At 43.4% G+C, this 16,253-nt stretch overlaps 1 protein-coding gene across 1 annotated transcript in view; it reads left to right on the top strand.

The window, feature by feature from the left end:
* The window catches only part of AK9 (adenylate kinase 9), a 95,683-nt gene that overhangs the window by 55,135 nt on the left and 24,295 nt on the right, over window positions 1–16,253 (top strand). The window contains exons 22-31 of the mRNA XM_084827268.1: window positions 463–540; window positions 1,364–1,570; window positions 2,413–2,549; window positions 3,583–3,795; window positions 4,801–5,082; window positions 6,074–6,195; window positions 7,420–7,639; window positions 9,039–9,101; window positions 11,455–11,655; window positions 13,645–13,863. Coding sequence (XP_084683394.1) covers window positions 463–540; window positions 1,364–1,570; window positions 2,413–2,549; window positions 3,583–3,795; window positions 4,801–5,082; window positions 6,074–6,195; window positions 7,420–7,639; window positions 9,039–9,101; window positions 11,455–11,655; window positions 13,645–13,863 — 1,742 coding nt within the window. The remainder of the gene's footprint in view (window positions 1–462; window positions 541–1,363; window positions 1,571–2,412; window positions 2,550–3,582; window positions 3,796–4,800; window positions 5,083–6,073; window positions 6,196–7,419; window positions 7,640–9,038; window positions 9,102–11,454; window positions 11,656–13,644; window positions 13,864–16,253) is intronic.

Raw genomic sequence — 16,253 nt, 5'->3', positions numbered from 1 at the left:
CAAGAGCTTCTCCGAAATTGAATTCAGTCCTTACATTGAAAGAGGTTCCCCAGCTCTGCTTCGACCACTCATTGGCCGCTGGGGAAGATTTAGATATATTTTCAAGGTAACCATGCATTGTACATACAACAAATAATAAGCTCTGCATTTAAAACACTCTAAATTTAATTCAGTGGATATCTCTGAATTGTGTTAGTGTGAAACATAAGTACCACAAAATCTCTCACAAAAAAAGTCAAATTTTTATGCCCAAATTTAAGATCACCACAGCAGATTCTGAAAACAGATGTTTAAACTGTTTTTCCCCTGTACATTTTGGGGCTGTCAACAGTTTTCTCAGCACTTTACTTGTATATCACAATATTGTATCGCTTTGCTAGCTCCCTTAAGATTTTGAAACCTTTTTGAGCTTTTCATATAAAGTGTGCTGAAGGAGCTATCATTCTCTGCTTATTCCCACAGAATCAACAGAACACCTTGCAACTGAAGAAAAAGCTGAGTCACAACCTGGACCACTGAGAAGTATTGCATCTGAACTAGGTCAGAAATCAAGTTTCCTTTCTTCCTTTCATTGAAATGAAATGAGATATAGATAGATCCTTCCATCCAATGAAATATAGCTGCCATGTTGCATATTTTAATTCTAATTATGCACATTCCTTGCTTTCTTCAGTGGAAATCTAGGCCTGCATTTGGAATTGGCCTGCTCCATAATTAAATAACTGCATGCAAATTTAATGAAGTAACTGAAGCTCCTTTCTTCTTTTTATTTTCTTGGACAGTATCGGTGTACAACAGGCAAGACAGTAAACTTGGTAATTGGGAATGTGTTCTAAGATAGCAAGAAAAAGAAAAAATAAACATATTGTTACACTTAAAAGAACAATTAATTTGAAGAAAGTGTCTGTAACAATCAGTCAGTGTGAAGGGAAATGATCAGTTGAACGATCCATTTGCAAGTGGGGCTTGCGACAAAATGTTGCCATGTGGAATGCTCCTGTTTAAGTCTTTCAGTGAGTCGTGCCCTCCTCCAAGATACTCCATTCCAGTCCCCTCCCACCTGATGTTCCATTCTTCCACCATCCCACAACAGTCAGCATTCTTTGGATACTCCATCCTCATTGGGCTGTTTGGGGGGGGGGGGGGTCCTTCAACCTTTTCTTCACTAGATTTTTTGTGCCTCTGCAGATCTTGAGGCTCCTGCGAGCTTGCTGATACCTCCCTCTTGTGTGTATTGCGGGGGGTGGGGTGCATTTTGGCCACATAGGTGTCAGCACTCAAGCCTGATATTCAGAAATAGAGGGAACTGATATACTTCATACAATTTTAAACTGTTTTCTAAAATGCAGTTTGATTTGTTCAGGAGTCAAGCTACCTGAGTATCCTGAAGATGGCTTCCCAGAAGTACCAGAAATAGAGCCACTTAAAAACAAGATTAACCAATTCATGCATAGTTGGCAAAAAATGGAGGCCGCGGTCGCAGAGTCACCTTTAGTTCTGACTGCTGAATTAGAGATTGAAGGGCAAACTCCAGAGATGCTGCTTAACCAGAGTGTTTTAGCTATGGAACGTAAGTCATTTTCTTCACCATTTTTAATATTTCTTCTGAACCAAGAGATTTTGAGTGAAGAATTTTTTTAAAAAAAAATCTAGGCGAGCAGTGATGTTAGTCTGTAAAAATATAAAAGGGATTAACAGGGATAGTTTCATTATGTCATCATACAATATTGCTGTAACGCAAGCTTGAGCAACTTGTGAGCTACCTCTGCAGGCACAAAGAACATTCTGTGATTGCTGCCTGCCTGGGACTGTAAAAACTGTGGTTTATCAACAGTTTCAGCGGCTTATGCACTATACACCAGCACCTACTATTTGGAAAACAGGCAAAACAAAACAAAAATATTAAAAATCCATATGTATGCATGCAACCAGCAGTTCTCTTATTTTTTTCTGAATGTATGTATATGGGCAATATCCAATGGTTTCATTCCACAAATTCAAACAGAACTAGTGCAGCTCTGCCGAATCTTTCAGTTGCGCAAGCAGTTGAGCATTACAATTGTGCAAGTCATTTTTTAAATTATTGTTTTTGTTTATTTTTTTCTTCTGTTTTATTTCAACAAAAGAAAAGAAAGAAAATGTCGTTACATAAATTTGAATATAGCCATTTCAATGCATACATATGAAATATAACCTAATGCACCACTATGTACATGCAGGTTTTCTGAAATGGGTCAGGGTTTGTTACAACTCAGTCTATATGCAACATCAGCAGTTGATGTATTTCAGTACAGTACACTATTCCACCAGTTTTCAAGACAAGTGTTTGTCATGATTTATCTCTTCTCGTGCATGCTTCTGGTTTTTTAATAAAAAAAAAATTAAAGCCTGAAAGTTGAATATCTCTGACAGAACCTTTAAAGTATCATGGTTGGGAACTCTGTCCTGAAGATGATGAAGAAGAACAAGAAGATTTACAGGCTGAAGCAGAGGCATTGGCAGAGGAAGAGGAGGAGGAGGAGGATGAAGAAGAGGAGGAGGAGGAGGAAGTAAGCAGCAGCCTGATTTGATATATTGTCTTAGTTGTAATTTTTTAATATAAATTTTTCACGTCCAGAGGACACGAAACATTACCTTCTCAGTGACAGTCTATGTTTTATGCCTCATGTTTATGTTGTATGGGAGTGCTGAGATCTGGAATTCTTGTCCAGCCTTATCTATATGCTGTCATGCTCTTCAAATATAAATGGCATGTCCATAATGGACACAGTCTAGAAGGGCGGTATCACACCAGGCCCATGGCCTTTCTTGGGCCCTTAAGTGCTCTGCACTACACACTCTGGCACCCCCCACCTCACTTTACCCAAGTATTGAACCGTCTTTAGGGGCTGGGAAGGTGATGTCCTGAGTAAAGCAAAAGGTCTGACTAGTCAAGGCTGCTACTGCCTGCCATAGCAGCAACCTCTTTGAGGGGCGTAGCTCAGTGGTAGAGCCCCTGCTTTGCATGCAGAAAGTCCCAGGTTCAATCCCCAGCACCTCCAGGTAGAACTCCTGCCTGAAACTCTGTAAAGCCACTCCAGTCAATGACAGTGACGCCGGGCTAGATGGACCAACGGTCTGACTCAGTATAAGGCATATTCTTTATGTAATTGAGGATATGTTCATAAAGAATTCACATTTTCATGCAAAATTATGGGGATGGCCCCAAAATACTTGCTTCCAAGAATGCAAAAGGCCATTGTTGGAGGAACCCAGAACTAGCAACTGGAGTATTTTTTCAGACAGTGCTTATCACACTTGGGTGGGATACAGAGGGTGGGGGCAGTGGTTATCTGACTCAGTTGAAACACCCTCTTATCCCCCGCTCTTCCCTTCGCCCTGTTTTCAGGTGATGAGCACTGTCAAAGCTGACCACACTAATCATGTTGTAGATGAGGGAAGCTCTCCTCAGGTGCAGTGGTGGATAAGCAGTATTCTGTTGCCCTCTGGGTCCCCCAGATCAGGCTAATTTTGTTGGATTATACATAGAAATATATCAAAGTAGTCCTCAGCACCTTATCAGAAATATTTTGCTATTTTAAGGATGAAGAAAAAGTGGCTGAGAGGAAGAGACATATGGGAGACACAAAGCACTTTTGTCCAGTGGTTCTGAAAGAAAACTTTATTCTTTACCCAGGAGTTTCTGAAAATGGAGCGAAATATCGAGAAAAATACTATTATTTCTCAACTCCAGAAAATAGAGATAAATTTTTGGAAAATCCAGAAGAGTATGTGTCTCACAATGAGCCTTTAAAAGTACGGAATGTTTTCAAAATCTTTCATATATCTGGGTTGCAACTACAAGATTAAAACTGACTGTGGTTCTAATATTTTGTCCAAAAAATAGCATTATTATTTAATAACATTTCTGCTTTCCTAAAAGAGCGGTAATACAGGTAAATATATTCTTTCCCTATGAAACTGCAAACGTAATTTATCTACCTCACAAGCTTCCAGGATGTTCACATACATCATGAAAACTGGTCCAACACAAGAGTTGTCTTGGCTAATTTGTCATTTGCAAACCCAGTTTCCATTCAAAATGTCTGGGACAATTGTGCAATAGCATGTCACTAATTGCTGCAGAATTAAGTGATACAGTGCCTATGTCCAGTTGAAGACAACTGCTTTAATCCATAGCAAAACCATTCAGTACAGAAAGTATCAGCATCCAACACACTCAGGCAATGGCCGGGGCCCAAGCTTCCTGGCAGAACCCGCTGGTGCTGATGCCTGCTTTTGCCTTCCCACAGCTCGTGGACATATCTGTTCTAGGAAGCTTCTTGCCATTATAAATTTCCCATAATGCTCCAGAGGGCCTGACATAGTATTGCTCCAGAGCATTGCAAAAAATTAAAATGACAGACATTATGTACACTGCCTTGGGCTCCTTGGAGGAAAGGTGGGATATAAATGTAACAAATAAATAAATAGGACATACCTATACCTATTTATCTCCTATCTATCTATCCATCCATCCATCCATCCATCTATCTATTTATTTACATGATCTTACTCCTCTCCATTATGTTGCATAAGAATGTAATTGTGCTCCTAATAGTATGACTTATAATTCAATTTACATATTTTAATATCTTGGTTAAATGAATATTATTTGTTTATGAACACTCACTTTTACCAAGGAAAAATGTGGGTGTTCTCTCTGTTATTCAATGTGCATTGAATAACAGAGAGAATGTTAGCGTGGCAGAGGCAAATCAGAACATATTTAGTGATTTTACTGACATTTTTCTTTTTTAGGCTCCCCCAATAAGGATATGTCTCTTAGGGTCACATGGAGCAGGTAAAACGGTCTGTGCTCGATGGTTAGCAGACAAACTAGGCATTTTCCACATTCAGTTCGAAGAACGCTTACAGGAATTGATTATGATCAAAACGGGAAACAGAGTTAGTCCAGAAGATGAAGATGAAGAAGATGCCTCAGCTGTAATGCAGGAAATGGGGGAATCCATTCCAACTGTTCCTGACAGTGCAACTGAAATTGAACTTGAGAGTGAAGAGGACAGTAAGCGAACTCAAGAGGTAATAGTAGCATTCCTAATAGCTTTCCAAGGGAGAGCTAGATATTAAGGGCCAGTTTACACAGGGTGAGATCCAAAGCTGTCTGTCTGCCAGTGAAATGGATTCCCTTCCCCCTGCAGCTCCCTCCTCCCATACCCCCCACCCCCCGAAATCTGTTCCTTTCATTCACTTAGGGCAGTGCAATCCAGTGGAGGCTTCCACAAACAGAAGGAGGGAGGCAATGTTTGCTAATTTCCCCTTTCAGTCTCCTGTGCCCCTCCCATGATGTTCCACAGATTCCCCAAGCCTCCAGGAGCAGACTTTGGGGGCCTCAACAAGCTGCATAGGAAAGGGAATCAGCAAAAATTGTCACTATCTCCTTCCATGAGCAGGAGCTTTCCATGAATAGAACTCTGCTCACAGATATCTGGACCCAATCCATTGTGTTTCAGGTGATATGAACGCTTTATCCTTGGTGTTTGATCTGGGATGGCTCATTCTCATATGAAAGTCATTACTTGATAGTGCAGTCATCAAATGTGCATCTGTCAATGGAGCCAGTACAAAACAAAACTTTAGCATATTGAAGACATTAACTCACTGCCTCCATATTCCCACAATTTTTAAAGTAATCCAATTTTGCTTTCAATGAAAGCTAAATTAAAAATAATTCAGTTTCTTGAAAAGATATAAACTTTTCTTCTTTAAAAAGAAGTTTCTCAGCTTCTTGTAAATAGCTAAGAGTAGAATGGATTTTGTCCATGTATACCCCTGCCCCATAATGCATCTCTTGGGAAAGTGGAATGTATACATTCAACTACCTTGTTTTTTTCCAATATGTAAAATATTATGCAACAGAATTTAAAGTTAAGCATTTTGCCATTACAGCAAGACATTGAGTAAACAGAATGAAGTATGTATAATCCTTTAAATTATAGTTCTAAATGGTGTTGTCATTTGTTAGACAAAGGAAAGATCAGATTTTTACATGTATTTTGGATCATTTCAACAGAAAGAAACGCTATTAACAGATGAGGAAGAAGCGATCAAAGCAAACATAGTAGAGAATGAACCCTTCCCCATGGAGGTGCTTGACAATATTGTTCTTGATTGGTGGATGAAGGAACCATTTCGGTAACTCATGTATCTAAAATGATCTCACTCTTTGTTTTTCCGTCCATATATAGCTTTTAGGCTGCAGTCCTATACACACTTGCCTGGGAGGAAGTCTCATTGGATTCAGTGACACTTCTGAATAGATTCGTATAGGGTTGCATTACTAATGTCCTAGGTCCAATATATCATGTGGAGCACCATTATGGTGTTCTGTTTTCACAATAAAAATGTCAGCAATCCTTGGGCATGGCTAAAATAGATCTTGGCCTTTGTCTGACCTAAAGCCACTGAGTTATGGAACTGCATAACCGTCACTAAACCCTTCTGCAGAAGAATAGAACAGGGCTCTCAGCAAATGTATTTGTGCTGCATTATCAGAAGCACATACTTAGTAATGGAGTGATCCTATTGGGATTGGCATCCGACTCCGACCCCAGGGGCGACCACCTATCCAGTGCAGGGCAGGAGGAGTGGTGAGGATCAGATCTCCTCCTTGCTCCCCTTGCCCTGCTTTAGCAGCTGGACAGCCGATTTCGGCTGTCTAGCCATGGAGCCTCGGAGCGCGGGAAGTGGCAGCCAGATGATACATAGGATGTGTCATACCAGCATTTCCAATTTCCCTGCCCCGGCATGCCCCCAGGAATGCCACGTTTTTGCCGCTCCATGCTCCTCTTCCGAGTGAGGGGCCATTCTGCGCTGCCTACGAAGCAGTGCAGGAGGGGGTGGAGGTCTGTTCTCAGGGAACCGACCTATCCTATGGCCATCTAGCTGCTGACTAGTGGCCATAGGATTGCGCCCTAAGCCTCTTTAACATAATACTAACTCATATTCTAAAGCAGTAGAACAAATTACAAACAGTTTCTGGCTTCAGTACCTCTACCTACATTGACTAACATAGTATTTTGCCATTTTTACATTTCTGGAGGATCACTAATTTGCAGAAGTAATTTATTTTTTAAAATTCTACAGGCCCTAAACATTTTATTTATTTATTTTACAATATTTATATACCAGTCCACATTAAAAGATTTCAGAGCACTGAGCAACAAAGATAAAAGAATAAAACACCATATTAAAACACTTAAAACATTTAAAAAGAAAAAGATTTTCTCCATCCAGCTATGGCGATCTTTTGCCCAGCAAGGGGGAATGGCATTTTTGTCATTCATTGTGCGGGGGGCGGGGAGGGAATCCGTGGAACATTAACTGTTACGTTTTTTTTCAAATATTGTTTTCACTTAGATCTACAGGGTTTGTCCTCGATGGTTTTCCCCGAACTGGTGAGGAGGCTCAGTATTTAGCAGACCGTGCACTTTGTCCCGATATTGTGGTCTTTCTTGAAGCTGACGAAGATGACGTTTCCGATCGAATTCTTCCTGTGCGGGTGCAAAAATGGCAAGAGAAGCAAGCCAGAAAAATGGAGAAGCAGCAGCAGATGAAAGAACTGAAGGCAAAGTTAAAAGTAAGTATTATTATTTATTAAGTATCTAACAAAAATTTGGTCAGTGTACAATGCATAAAAAAATAACAGCCCTGCTTTGCAAGCTTGTGGTCTAAAACTAGTATGTTAGGAATGTTAAATCATGATGAATTGCTGGGGTATACTTTTTTTTTAGAAAATGTATTGATTCAGCTAGAGCTGCACTATACAATGGATCGGTAAACGTTATGGCATGCAGCTATCATAACTACTCTACTTCAGTAGTATTCTAAACCGCATGAGAGAAATGAGGCGCAGCCGAGGTTCTTCACTGGGCTTTAACTACTGTCCATGAAACTGCCCATCCGGTAGGGGGCCTTCAGTGAACACAAACTGCAGTGTAATCCTATACACGTTTACCAGGGATGGCATCAAGGGTAGGCATAGTTGGGTACCTGCTAAGGGTCCACACATCAGCAGGGGTCCACTGACAAGAGCCCCCTGGATTTGCTCCTCCTCTTCACCATCGCAACCTGCTGGTTCACCTGCCTTTCGCTCTGGCCCAGGCAACAGTGGCGGTGAGAAAGAGGAGCAGTAGATGCCACGGCCTGCTTGCTCACTGGCTCTCTGCCTGTCAAGCAAGCAAGCGGGAGCAATGATGAGGAAGAGGAGGAGGAGCAATAACAACTGGTGACATTGGTGTTGAGAAGGTAGACTCCCTAAGGAGGGGGCCCATTGAGTGTGTCTTGCTGAAGGGCCCACAAAAACTTGGACTCAGCACTGTCATCTACTCAGAGGTAAGTCCCATTACATTCAGTGGAACTTACTCCCAGGCAAATGTATATAGGATTGCAGACTTAGACCAAATCAGAGGACCTGGATCTGGATATGTCTCACATCATGTTTAACTGGACCAGCAAAAGGAATAAGGTTTAAAAACCATACTATATGTTACATTTATAGACCAACGTAAACATTGTGAATGATCACAACTCTTACATCATTTATCTCTCTGTCTTTTGTCCCAAATCTTTTGTTCCTATCTTTGCTCTATCTCCAGTCCTGCTCTTGCCATTTTGTTTCTATACTACTCCCATCTAGGCTCTCGCCACTTGAGTTTGTACTATAAACACTTACTCTGACCAAATGCTTAAGCCAGGCATAGCCTGCATCCATTTCTATAGATGGCAGGGACTGATAATCGCTTGTCTTTTTCAACATTAAAATGATTTCACACAGTGCAGTGGTACAAGAGGAAAAGAATGTGTACATCACATGACCTGAGTCGGTTTTCGCAGGGGTTGGTCTAAAAGTTAACCTTCTTTATTATCCTTACTCATTAAATATCAAGTATCATTGAGGGGAAAATTGAAATTGAATTTTATTTTGTCAGTTGTTAAAAAAATATAAAATACGTACTCTTAAGATCTTTTATTAACAGGAAGAGCTGATTGCCAAAAGAAGGGGAGAGCTTCTTGCAGAGCAAGCAAAAAGGAAAAAGGAGGTAAGAAAGACACAACAGAGAACATTACACTGATTAAATTCTATTTTTAAAAACATTATGATCATTTATATACACATTTGTAAAATAGCTTCAACATAGTATTTTTGATGCTTCTAAAGACAATTGTGCGGTAACTGAAATGATGCGAATTGTTTTTATTTTTGACTGTAGATGGAAATTATGTTACAGTATATAATTTTGGCTTAATTTTGTTTTAAAAGAAAACCTAAATCCTTGACTTTAAACTAGGAGTGAGCAGACTACAGACCTCTCTTGCTCAACAGTGCCATTGATCTCTCTCTCTCTCTCTCTCTCACACACACACACACACTCAACACTGGAAAATCCCTCAACAAATACAATGATGACACTATGCATCGTCAGTACCATCTTTATCTGCGTATGCTTCAAATGCAATATTGGCGTAATCTTATATAGAGCATGCCTATCAAAGAGGGTGCTGAAACTGTGTGTATGCCGTATCTATGCTAAGATGGCACTGATGCTGTGGATGTGCATCGCTACCTTATTTGCTGGGGACACAAACATGAGTTTCAGTGTTCCGTTATTGAGCATTTTCCCACTCCTGCTTTAAAAAGGAGGAGTCCTAGTTGTTGATGCTGCCGCCACCGTGAAAGCCAGTTCTAACATAACATCGCACGCACAATATTTCTTTTAATTGGATGCTTCCAGACAATAATGAAAAGGACGATTTTTTGTGAATACCAGCACTAGTTCTTTTGAGTGCTACTACTTACTCAGTATCTCCTCCCCCCATGATGGAAAACAGTGGATTTTATCTGAACATCCCTTTGACTGTAACAGGAATCCCTGCCACTTTCCATTGCTGCTAGTGCTGCTTCAGGGTGGGGGCACATCTCTATGCAGTGATGCTGATGTGCACAGAATGGGTAGGATCCAGTAGTGTTGCAGCACTTGCCCTAATTGCCACTTTTCCCTTTTGCAACCACTAATGACATTGCGCTAGTGTTGTATTATGCTAGTGCAACGGTATTAGCTGTAGTGCTGCAACACATTGGATCCTAACCTATATATTTTAATTTTTAAAAACAAAAAACAAAAGTGCCACTGACCTTAACTACAGCTTCCGCCAGCCACAGCTGTTGGGGGGAACCCCTTCCCCCGTAGAAGGTCCCTTCGCTCCTACCTCTCATGGCTGCTGGCAAACATTATCTACCCACATCTTTCCCATAAAAGCTCCTATCACCATCCTGTTGCTTTCAGGATAATGTAAGATGTGACATTAATTGTAGAACAGATTACAGCATCATGAGAGGCAGATAATGGACAGAGACGAGGTTACACAGCATCCCCATCACAAGGTATTCCTCCAGCCCAGGGGAAACAGCAGCACTACATCAGTTCTCACCTGAAAGGACCGCGCTACAGCTATGATGGAAGCTCCAGAAATTGCTACAGATGAGCAGTTTTAAAACTCAGGATGGCGTCTGGAAAAAATCCAGGAATGCAACAGTTTGACAGGGTGGCCAGGGGGAGGATGGAGACAGTCGCGGTGGGGAAGTGGGTGGGGAGGAGGGAGACATGTGGGAGAGGGGGACAGCAGAAATGGCGGCCAGCGACAGCACGTGTGCTTTCCCTCCTCAGGTGCGGGACAGTTTGTGCCGGCGCTTCCCACACCCCTGCGTTTGCCATTCAGCAGGGTCTCCCTCTGTAGCATTTATAGGGGGTTGAAGAGGCTGCTGTGGGGGGAAGGAAGACACACCTACATCTGAATCCAATGGGAATTAAATTTGTCTTGAGCAAGGTTTCCATGTGTATTTCATATGGTAGCATTTCTGTAAATCATCATTGTGCAAATACTGAATTAAGAAGGACTGACTAGCATTACAGTCCGTTTTATTCGACGCAAATCTTTTCAGGAATCATGCAGGGTGGGTCGGGGAAGTCTGGACTGACGCTGCTGGGAGCCACACAGAGACCCGCTTCTTATCCCCTAGATGTGGACCAGGGAGGAAACTTTCTCTCTCAGGTCTGCTTCCAGGGCTGTGCCCCATGGAGCCAACCAGCAATGCTGATTGGGTCCCGAGCTCACAATCTGCTGTGCACCTGTGTGGTGACCTAGAGCAGACAAGCAGCTTGAGGGACAACCATCCACTCCCTCCTCCTCAACTGGCACCCACATGATGGCCTAAACAGGAATCCCAGGTAAGCAGGGACCTGGGTTTCCATGAGTATTTCATATGGCTGCATTTCTGGAAATGATCAGTATGCAAATACTGAATTAAGAAGGATTGCCCAGCATTACCATAAATTTTATTCTACAGAAATCTTTTCAGGAATCATGCAATAGAAAATATATATATATATTTAGATGGAGACAGGTGAGTTCCTAGATGAAGAGGATGATGATGAAGAAGAAGATATTGAAGCTATTCTGGAAGAAGAGTTCCCAAAAGAAGACGATGAGGAAGAAGATGAGGAAGAGGAGCAGGAGGCTGATGCTATTGAGCGCATGAAAACTGAAATCGCAGAGAAGTACGAAGCAGATATTGCTAATATGCAAACCGTACAGGTACTTTCCACATTCTTTAATTATTCTATTCAGCGTTAAGATAGGACTAAAGGAGCTTAGTTTTACAATGTTTTGGAACTGAATGGGCCTTGGTTGCCCTGTGGGTGATCTTTACCAGGAGAGGGATGGGGGGGAAGTGCTACCCTGTTGCTCTTACTGGATCTTTCAGCAGCTTTTGATACCATTGACTCTGGTCTCTTCCTGAACCATCTTTGTGAGATGGGTATTGGAGGCATCGGTGGTTCCAGACCTACCTGCAGGGTCAGTCTCAAAGAGTAATTTTGGAATAGTGCTCATCGACCCCATGGTGTTTAAGCTGTGGGGTGCCGCAGGACCCTGTTTTGTCCCCATTGTTATTTAACATCTATATCATGCAGAACGTCTTCCTCTTCCAAGGGCCAACTTGCGGGGGGCGGGCATTCCAGTGCTGGGGGTGGGCAGAGGCCAAAGGGGTGGGGCCAAAAGGCAAATAAGCAGGGACAGAAATGCCAGCATATTTTCACTTAAAGCTGGTGCTGCTGAGCCTTAGGAGAGGCATTTTGACCTTTTAGAATGGGGGGAAACGGCACAAAACCTGGGGAACAACCAAACTATTGGTGGTTGGGAGAAAGCAGGTGAGGCTGTCTGGGCAAGGCCAGATTGGGACCCTAGGCCTGAAGTCCTGCACCCCATATCGATATGAAGCAGTTGGAGCAGCCATTTGGGGATCTGGAGTCAAGTGCCATCAGCATGCTGATGACTCTCAGCTCTATTTCTCTGTAAAGTCTGAATCAGGGGAAGCTGTGCAAGCTTTGGACTTGTGCCTGGATGCAGTGAGGGCTGGATGAGGGCCAATAAACTGAGTCTGACTCCTGGCAAGATGGGGGTTCTGTGGCTGAATGGCTCCCATGTCCAGGAACTGGGTCCATTGCCTGTTCTAGATGGCGTAACACTGCCACCGAAGGAGCAGGTGTGTGGTTTGGAGTGCTCATTGATCCAGCGCTCTCACTGGAGGCGCATCTATCTTCAGTGCCTGGAAGTGCCTTTTCCCAACTCCAGCAGGTAAAATGGCCATTCTTGGACAGGGATAGCTTGACCCACACATAACACGCACTCGCTGGGTTCGCACAACACGATCATCCCTAAGCGGGGGTTGCACATTCAAAAGGGCGACTGCACATCTCGCACGCACCACAAACTCAATGTGAATTAAATAAATGTTGTGTCGTGTGAACAGCCCCAATGTGTGTTTGCCTTCCTTTTGGCATTGCCTTGCAAATTGGCCCTCAATCCTGTGGCTATTGCAGAAGCCACCACAAAGCATATTGGGTTAGATCCAGCTTCTTTTGCGCAAGCAGGAACATTCTAAGCAAAAAGGGGTCGGGGAGGTGACCGTTGCCAATTCTCCCCCTCCCACCTCCCCCACTTTTCCAGAGGATTTCCCAAACCTATGGAGTAAATTTGGCGGGGGAGGGGTTACAGGGGATTGCAGAAGTTAGAGGGAATCAGTGAAAATCACCTCCTGCCCTGATCCACTAGCAGAAATACTCTGCTGAATCAGAAACCTTCCACAGATGAAGGGAATCGAAGGAAGACACTGGATCCAGCCCCATGATTCCAACTAACATAAGAGAGGTTGTAAGGTTTGCTTTTCAAAATAGGACAGGATTTTGCAAAAATGTTTAAATGCAGTTTTAAAAACAATGTAAATGTTGCTACTTAAAATCAGTTATGATTCCAGACCAAATAAGGACTAAGGTAGACACTCCAATCAGGTAGCAGTTACCAGTAGTTGTAGATTTCATGGAGAGGTCCCTAGAATAGTCTTGTAGTTTGCTGCTCATCAGGTAAGTAGCTTGCCAGACCTATAACTCAAGCTGCCATATGACATGTAGTTACAAGTGGGGTGGTGAATATATTGCTTTATCTGCAAAGCTGTACTAAAGAGGTTTATTTCTAGTAGCACTTCACCATCTTTTTGATTTCTGCCATGTTCTCCTTTGTTCTCAGGAGGAACTTGAAAAATTATTGATACCTCAAATAACAATTACTTGCAAGCGCAAACCTCGCATTGTGTGCTACCAATTGTATAAAAAGCTGAAGGACCTAGCAGAAAATCGTGAGAGCATTTTTGAGAAATGTTATCCAATAAGTTTGTCCCTTGCACGCAAGATGATAGTTCTCTCCTACAAACATCCAAGCAATTTTGGTCAATGGGACCCAGTCAAGGTAAATGAGCCATAATTGCTTTTATAAATCATTTCTTAAGGCCAATGATGTGAACTCTTGTACAAGACAATTGTTTCTAGGGATTATTAATAGTTAAGAGACAATAATTCAAGATAGTTAATAGTTAAGAGACAATAATTCAAGATGTGGGGCGCAAGGAATTTGTGAGGTTCAAGAGGTGGGGCACAAGGAATTTGTTGGGTTCGAGAGGTGGGGCACTGCTTTTCTGTTACTCCCTTTACCAGCCCTTCGTGACTGCAGATGCAGTGATAGCTTTCCAGGGGCTTCAGAGGACTCTGGGGTAGCCAGTGCCATGTTCCAAGAGCTCTTGGGATCCAGGAATCTTCTCACCCAGAGGCTCCAGAGAGCTGGCAGCCAAGATACCCATGTTGAGGCCAATGCTGTAGCCCAGGCCATCTCACATGGCAGCTACACATAATCAGCAGGAAGGAGGCCCTGAGGAGTACAACACAATGACCCAGGAACTCCCAGCATGCAATCACCCTGTGTTCCCCCTTTGCAATTTCTTGTGTTGGTTGAGGGGAAGGAAAGCCAAGCCTGTTCCTTCCCACCATAACCCAGGACTGCATACACCCCTCCTACTCGGGACACTCCCTAGCAGGACGAAGGAGGCATACACGCATGCCCCTGACCTAGGTGATTGGAAAGAGGGTGTTCTGCCTGAACAACATTTCTTACAAGGCCAGGAAGTCTCCAACCATCATTACAGGCTCCTTCCTCCCCTTCCCATGCAATTGGACACTGTCATTGTTTGCAAGCCTACTTATAACATGGAAGGGTTCTTTTCATTTAATTAAAGTTAAATTAGTGTATTAGTTTATTTTTCCAGATATAGGAAACATTTTATTGCTTTTGTAATATACAAAACAAATGGGACCTGCAAGAAAATGCTGAGGTTTATCTACACACCCCAGGAATGCTTCCTGTTCAGGTCTCCAGCCAGTGCAATTTTTTTTATTTTTTTATTTATTTATTTATTTATTTATTATTAAATGTATTAATCGCCCATCTGGCTGGTCACCCAGCCACTCTGGGCGATGTACAACATACCATAAAACAATTTAAAACAATAAAATTCTACCATAAAAAATTTTTTAAACTACCCTAACCCACCCCAAATGCCTGCCTGAACAACCACGTTTTTAATGCACGACGGAAGCTCATTAAAGAGGGGGCATGACGGAGTTCCCTAGGGAGGGAGTTCCACAGAGTGGGGGCCACCACAGAAAAGGCTCTCTCCCTCGTCCCCACCAGTCTAGCTGTCCTGGCTGATGGGACAGAGAGAAGGCCATCCGAGGCTGATCTTGTTAAGCGGCCTGTCTGGTGTTGCTGGAGGCGCTCCTTAAGATAGGCTGGGCCGGAACCATATAGGGTTTTAAAGGTCAAAACCAACACCTTGAATTTGGCCCGGAAAATAACTGGTAACCAGTGCAACTCCTTCAGCACTGGAGTGATGTGATCTCGCCGGCAGCTGCCTTTAATCATGCGAGCCGCCGCGTTCTGTACCAGCTGCAGCTTCCGAACCGTCTTCAAGGGTAACCCCACATAGAGCGCATTACAGTAGTCTAAACGAGAGGAGACCAGGGCATGTACTACCGATGGGAGCAGATGGTTGGGAAGGAAGGGGCGCAGCCGCCGTATCAGATGGAGTTGATACAGCGCTGTCCGGCTCACAGCTGACACCTGAGCCTCCATGGACAGCTGGGAGTCCAAAATGACCCCCAGGCTGCGGACCTGGTCTTTCAAGGGTAGCCGTACCCCATTCAACACCAGGTCAACATCCCCCAGCCTCCTCTTGTCTCCCACCAAAAGTACCTCGGTCTTGTCAGGGTTCAGCTTATTCCTCCCCATCCAGCCACTCACCGTCTCCAGACATTTGGACAGGGATTCTACGGCCAACCTTGGTGAAGATTTGAATGAGAGGTAGAGCTGCGTGTCATCCGCATATTGATGACACTGCACCCCAAACCACCTGATGATAGCCCCCAGCAGCTTCACATAGATGTTAAATAGCATCGGGGAGAGGATGGAACCCTGTGGCACCCCACAAGTAAGTGGACATGGGTCCGAAACCTCCTCTCCCAGTGCTACCCTCTGGTACCTGCCGGAGAGGAAGGACCGGAACCACCGCAATACAGTGTCTCCAATGCCCAACCCCTCCAGGCGGTCCAGGAGGATACCGTGGTCAACGGTATCAAAAGCCGCTGAGAGGTCGAGGAGAACAAGGAAGGAACATTCACCCCTATCCAGAGCCCTCCTCATATCATCCACCAAGGCGACCAAGGCCGTTTCTGTCCCATGCCCAGGCCTGAAGCCCGACTGAAATGGGTCTAGATAATCAGTTTCTTCCAAGTGTGCCTTCAACTGCA

Source organism: Heloderma suspectum, chromosome 1 (genome assembly GCF_057233095.1).
Source record: "Heloderma suspectum isolate Gila_16-S chromosome 1, 16-S_ref, whole genome shotgun sequence".
NCBI classification, from domain to species: Eukaryota; Metazoa; Chordata; class Lepidosauria; order Squamata; family Helodermatidae; genus Heloderma; species Heloderma suspectum.
This window is presented reverse-complemented; position numbering and strand designations above follow the sequence as displayed.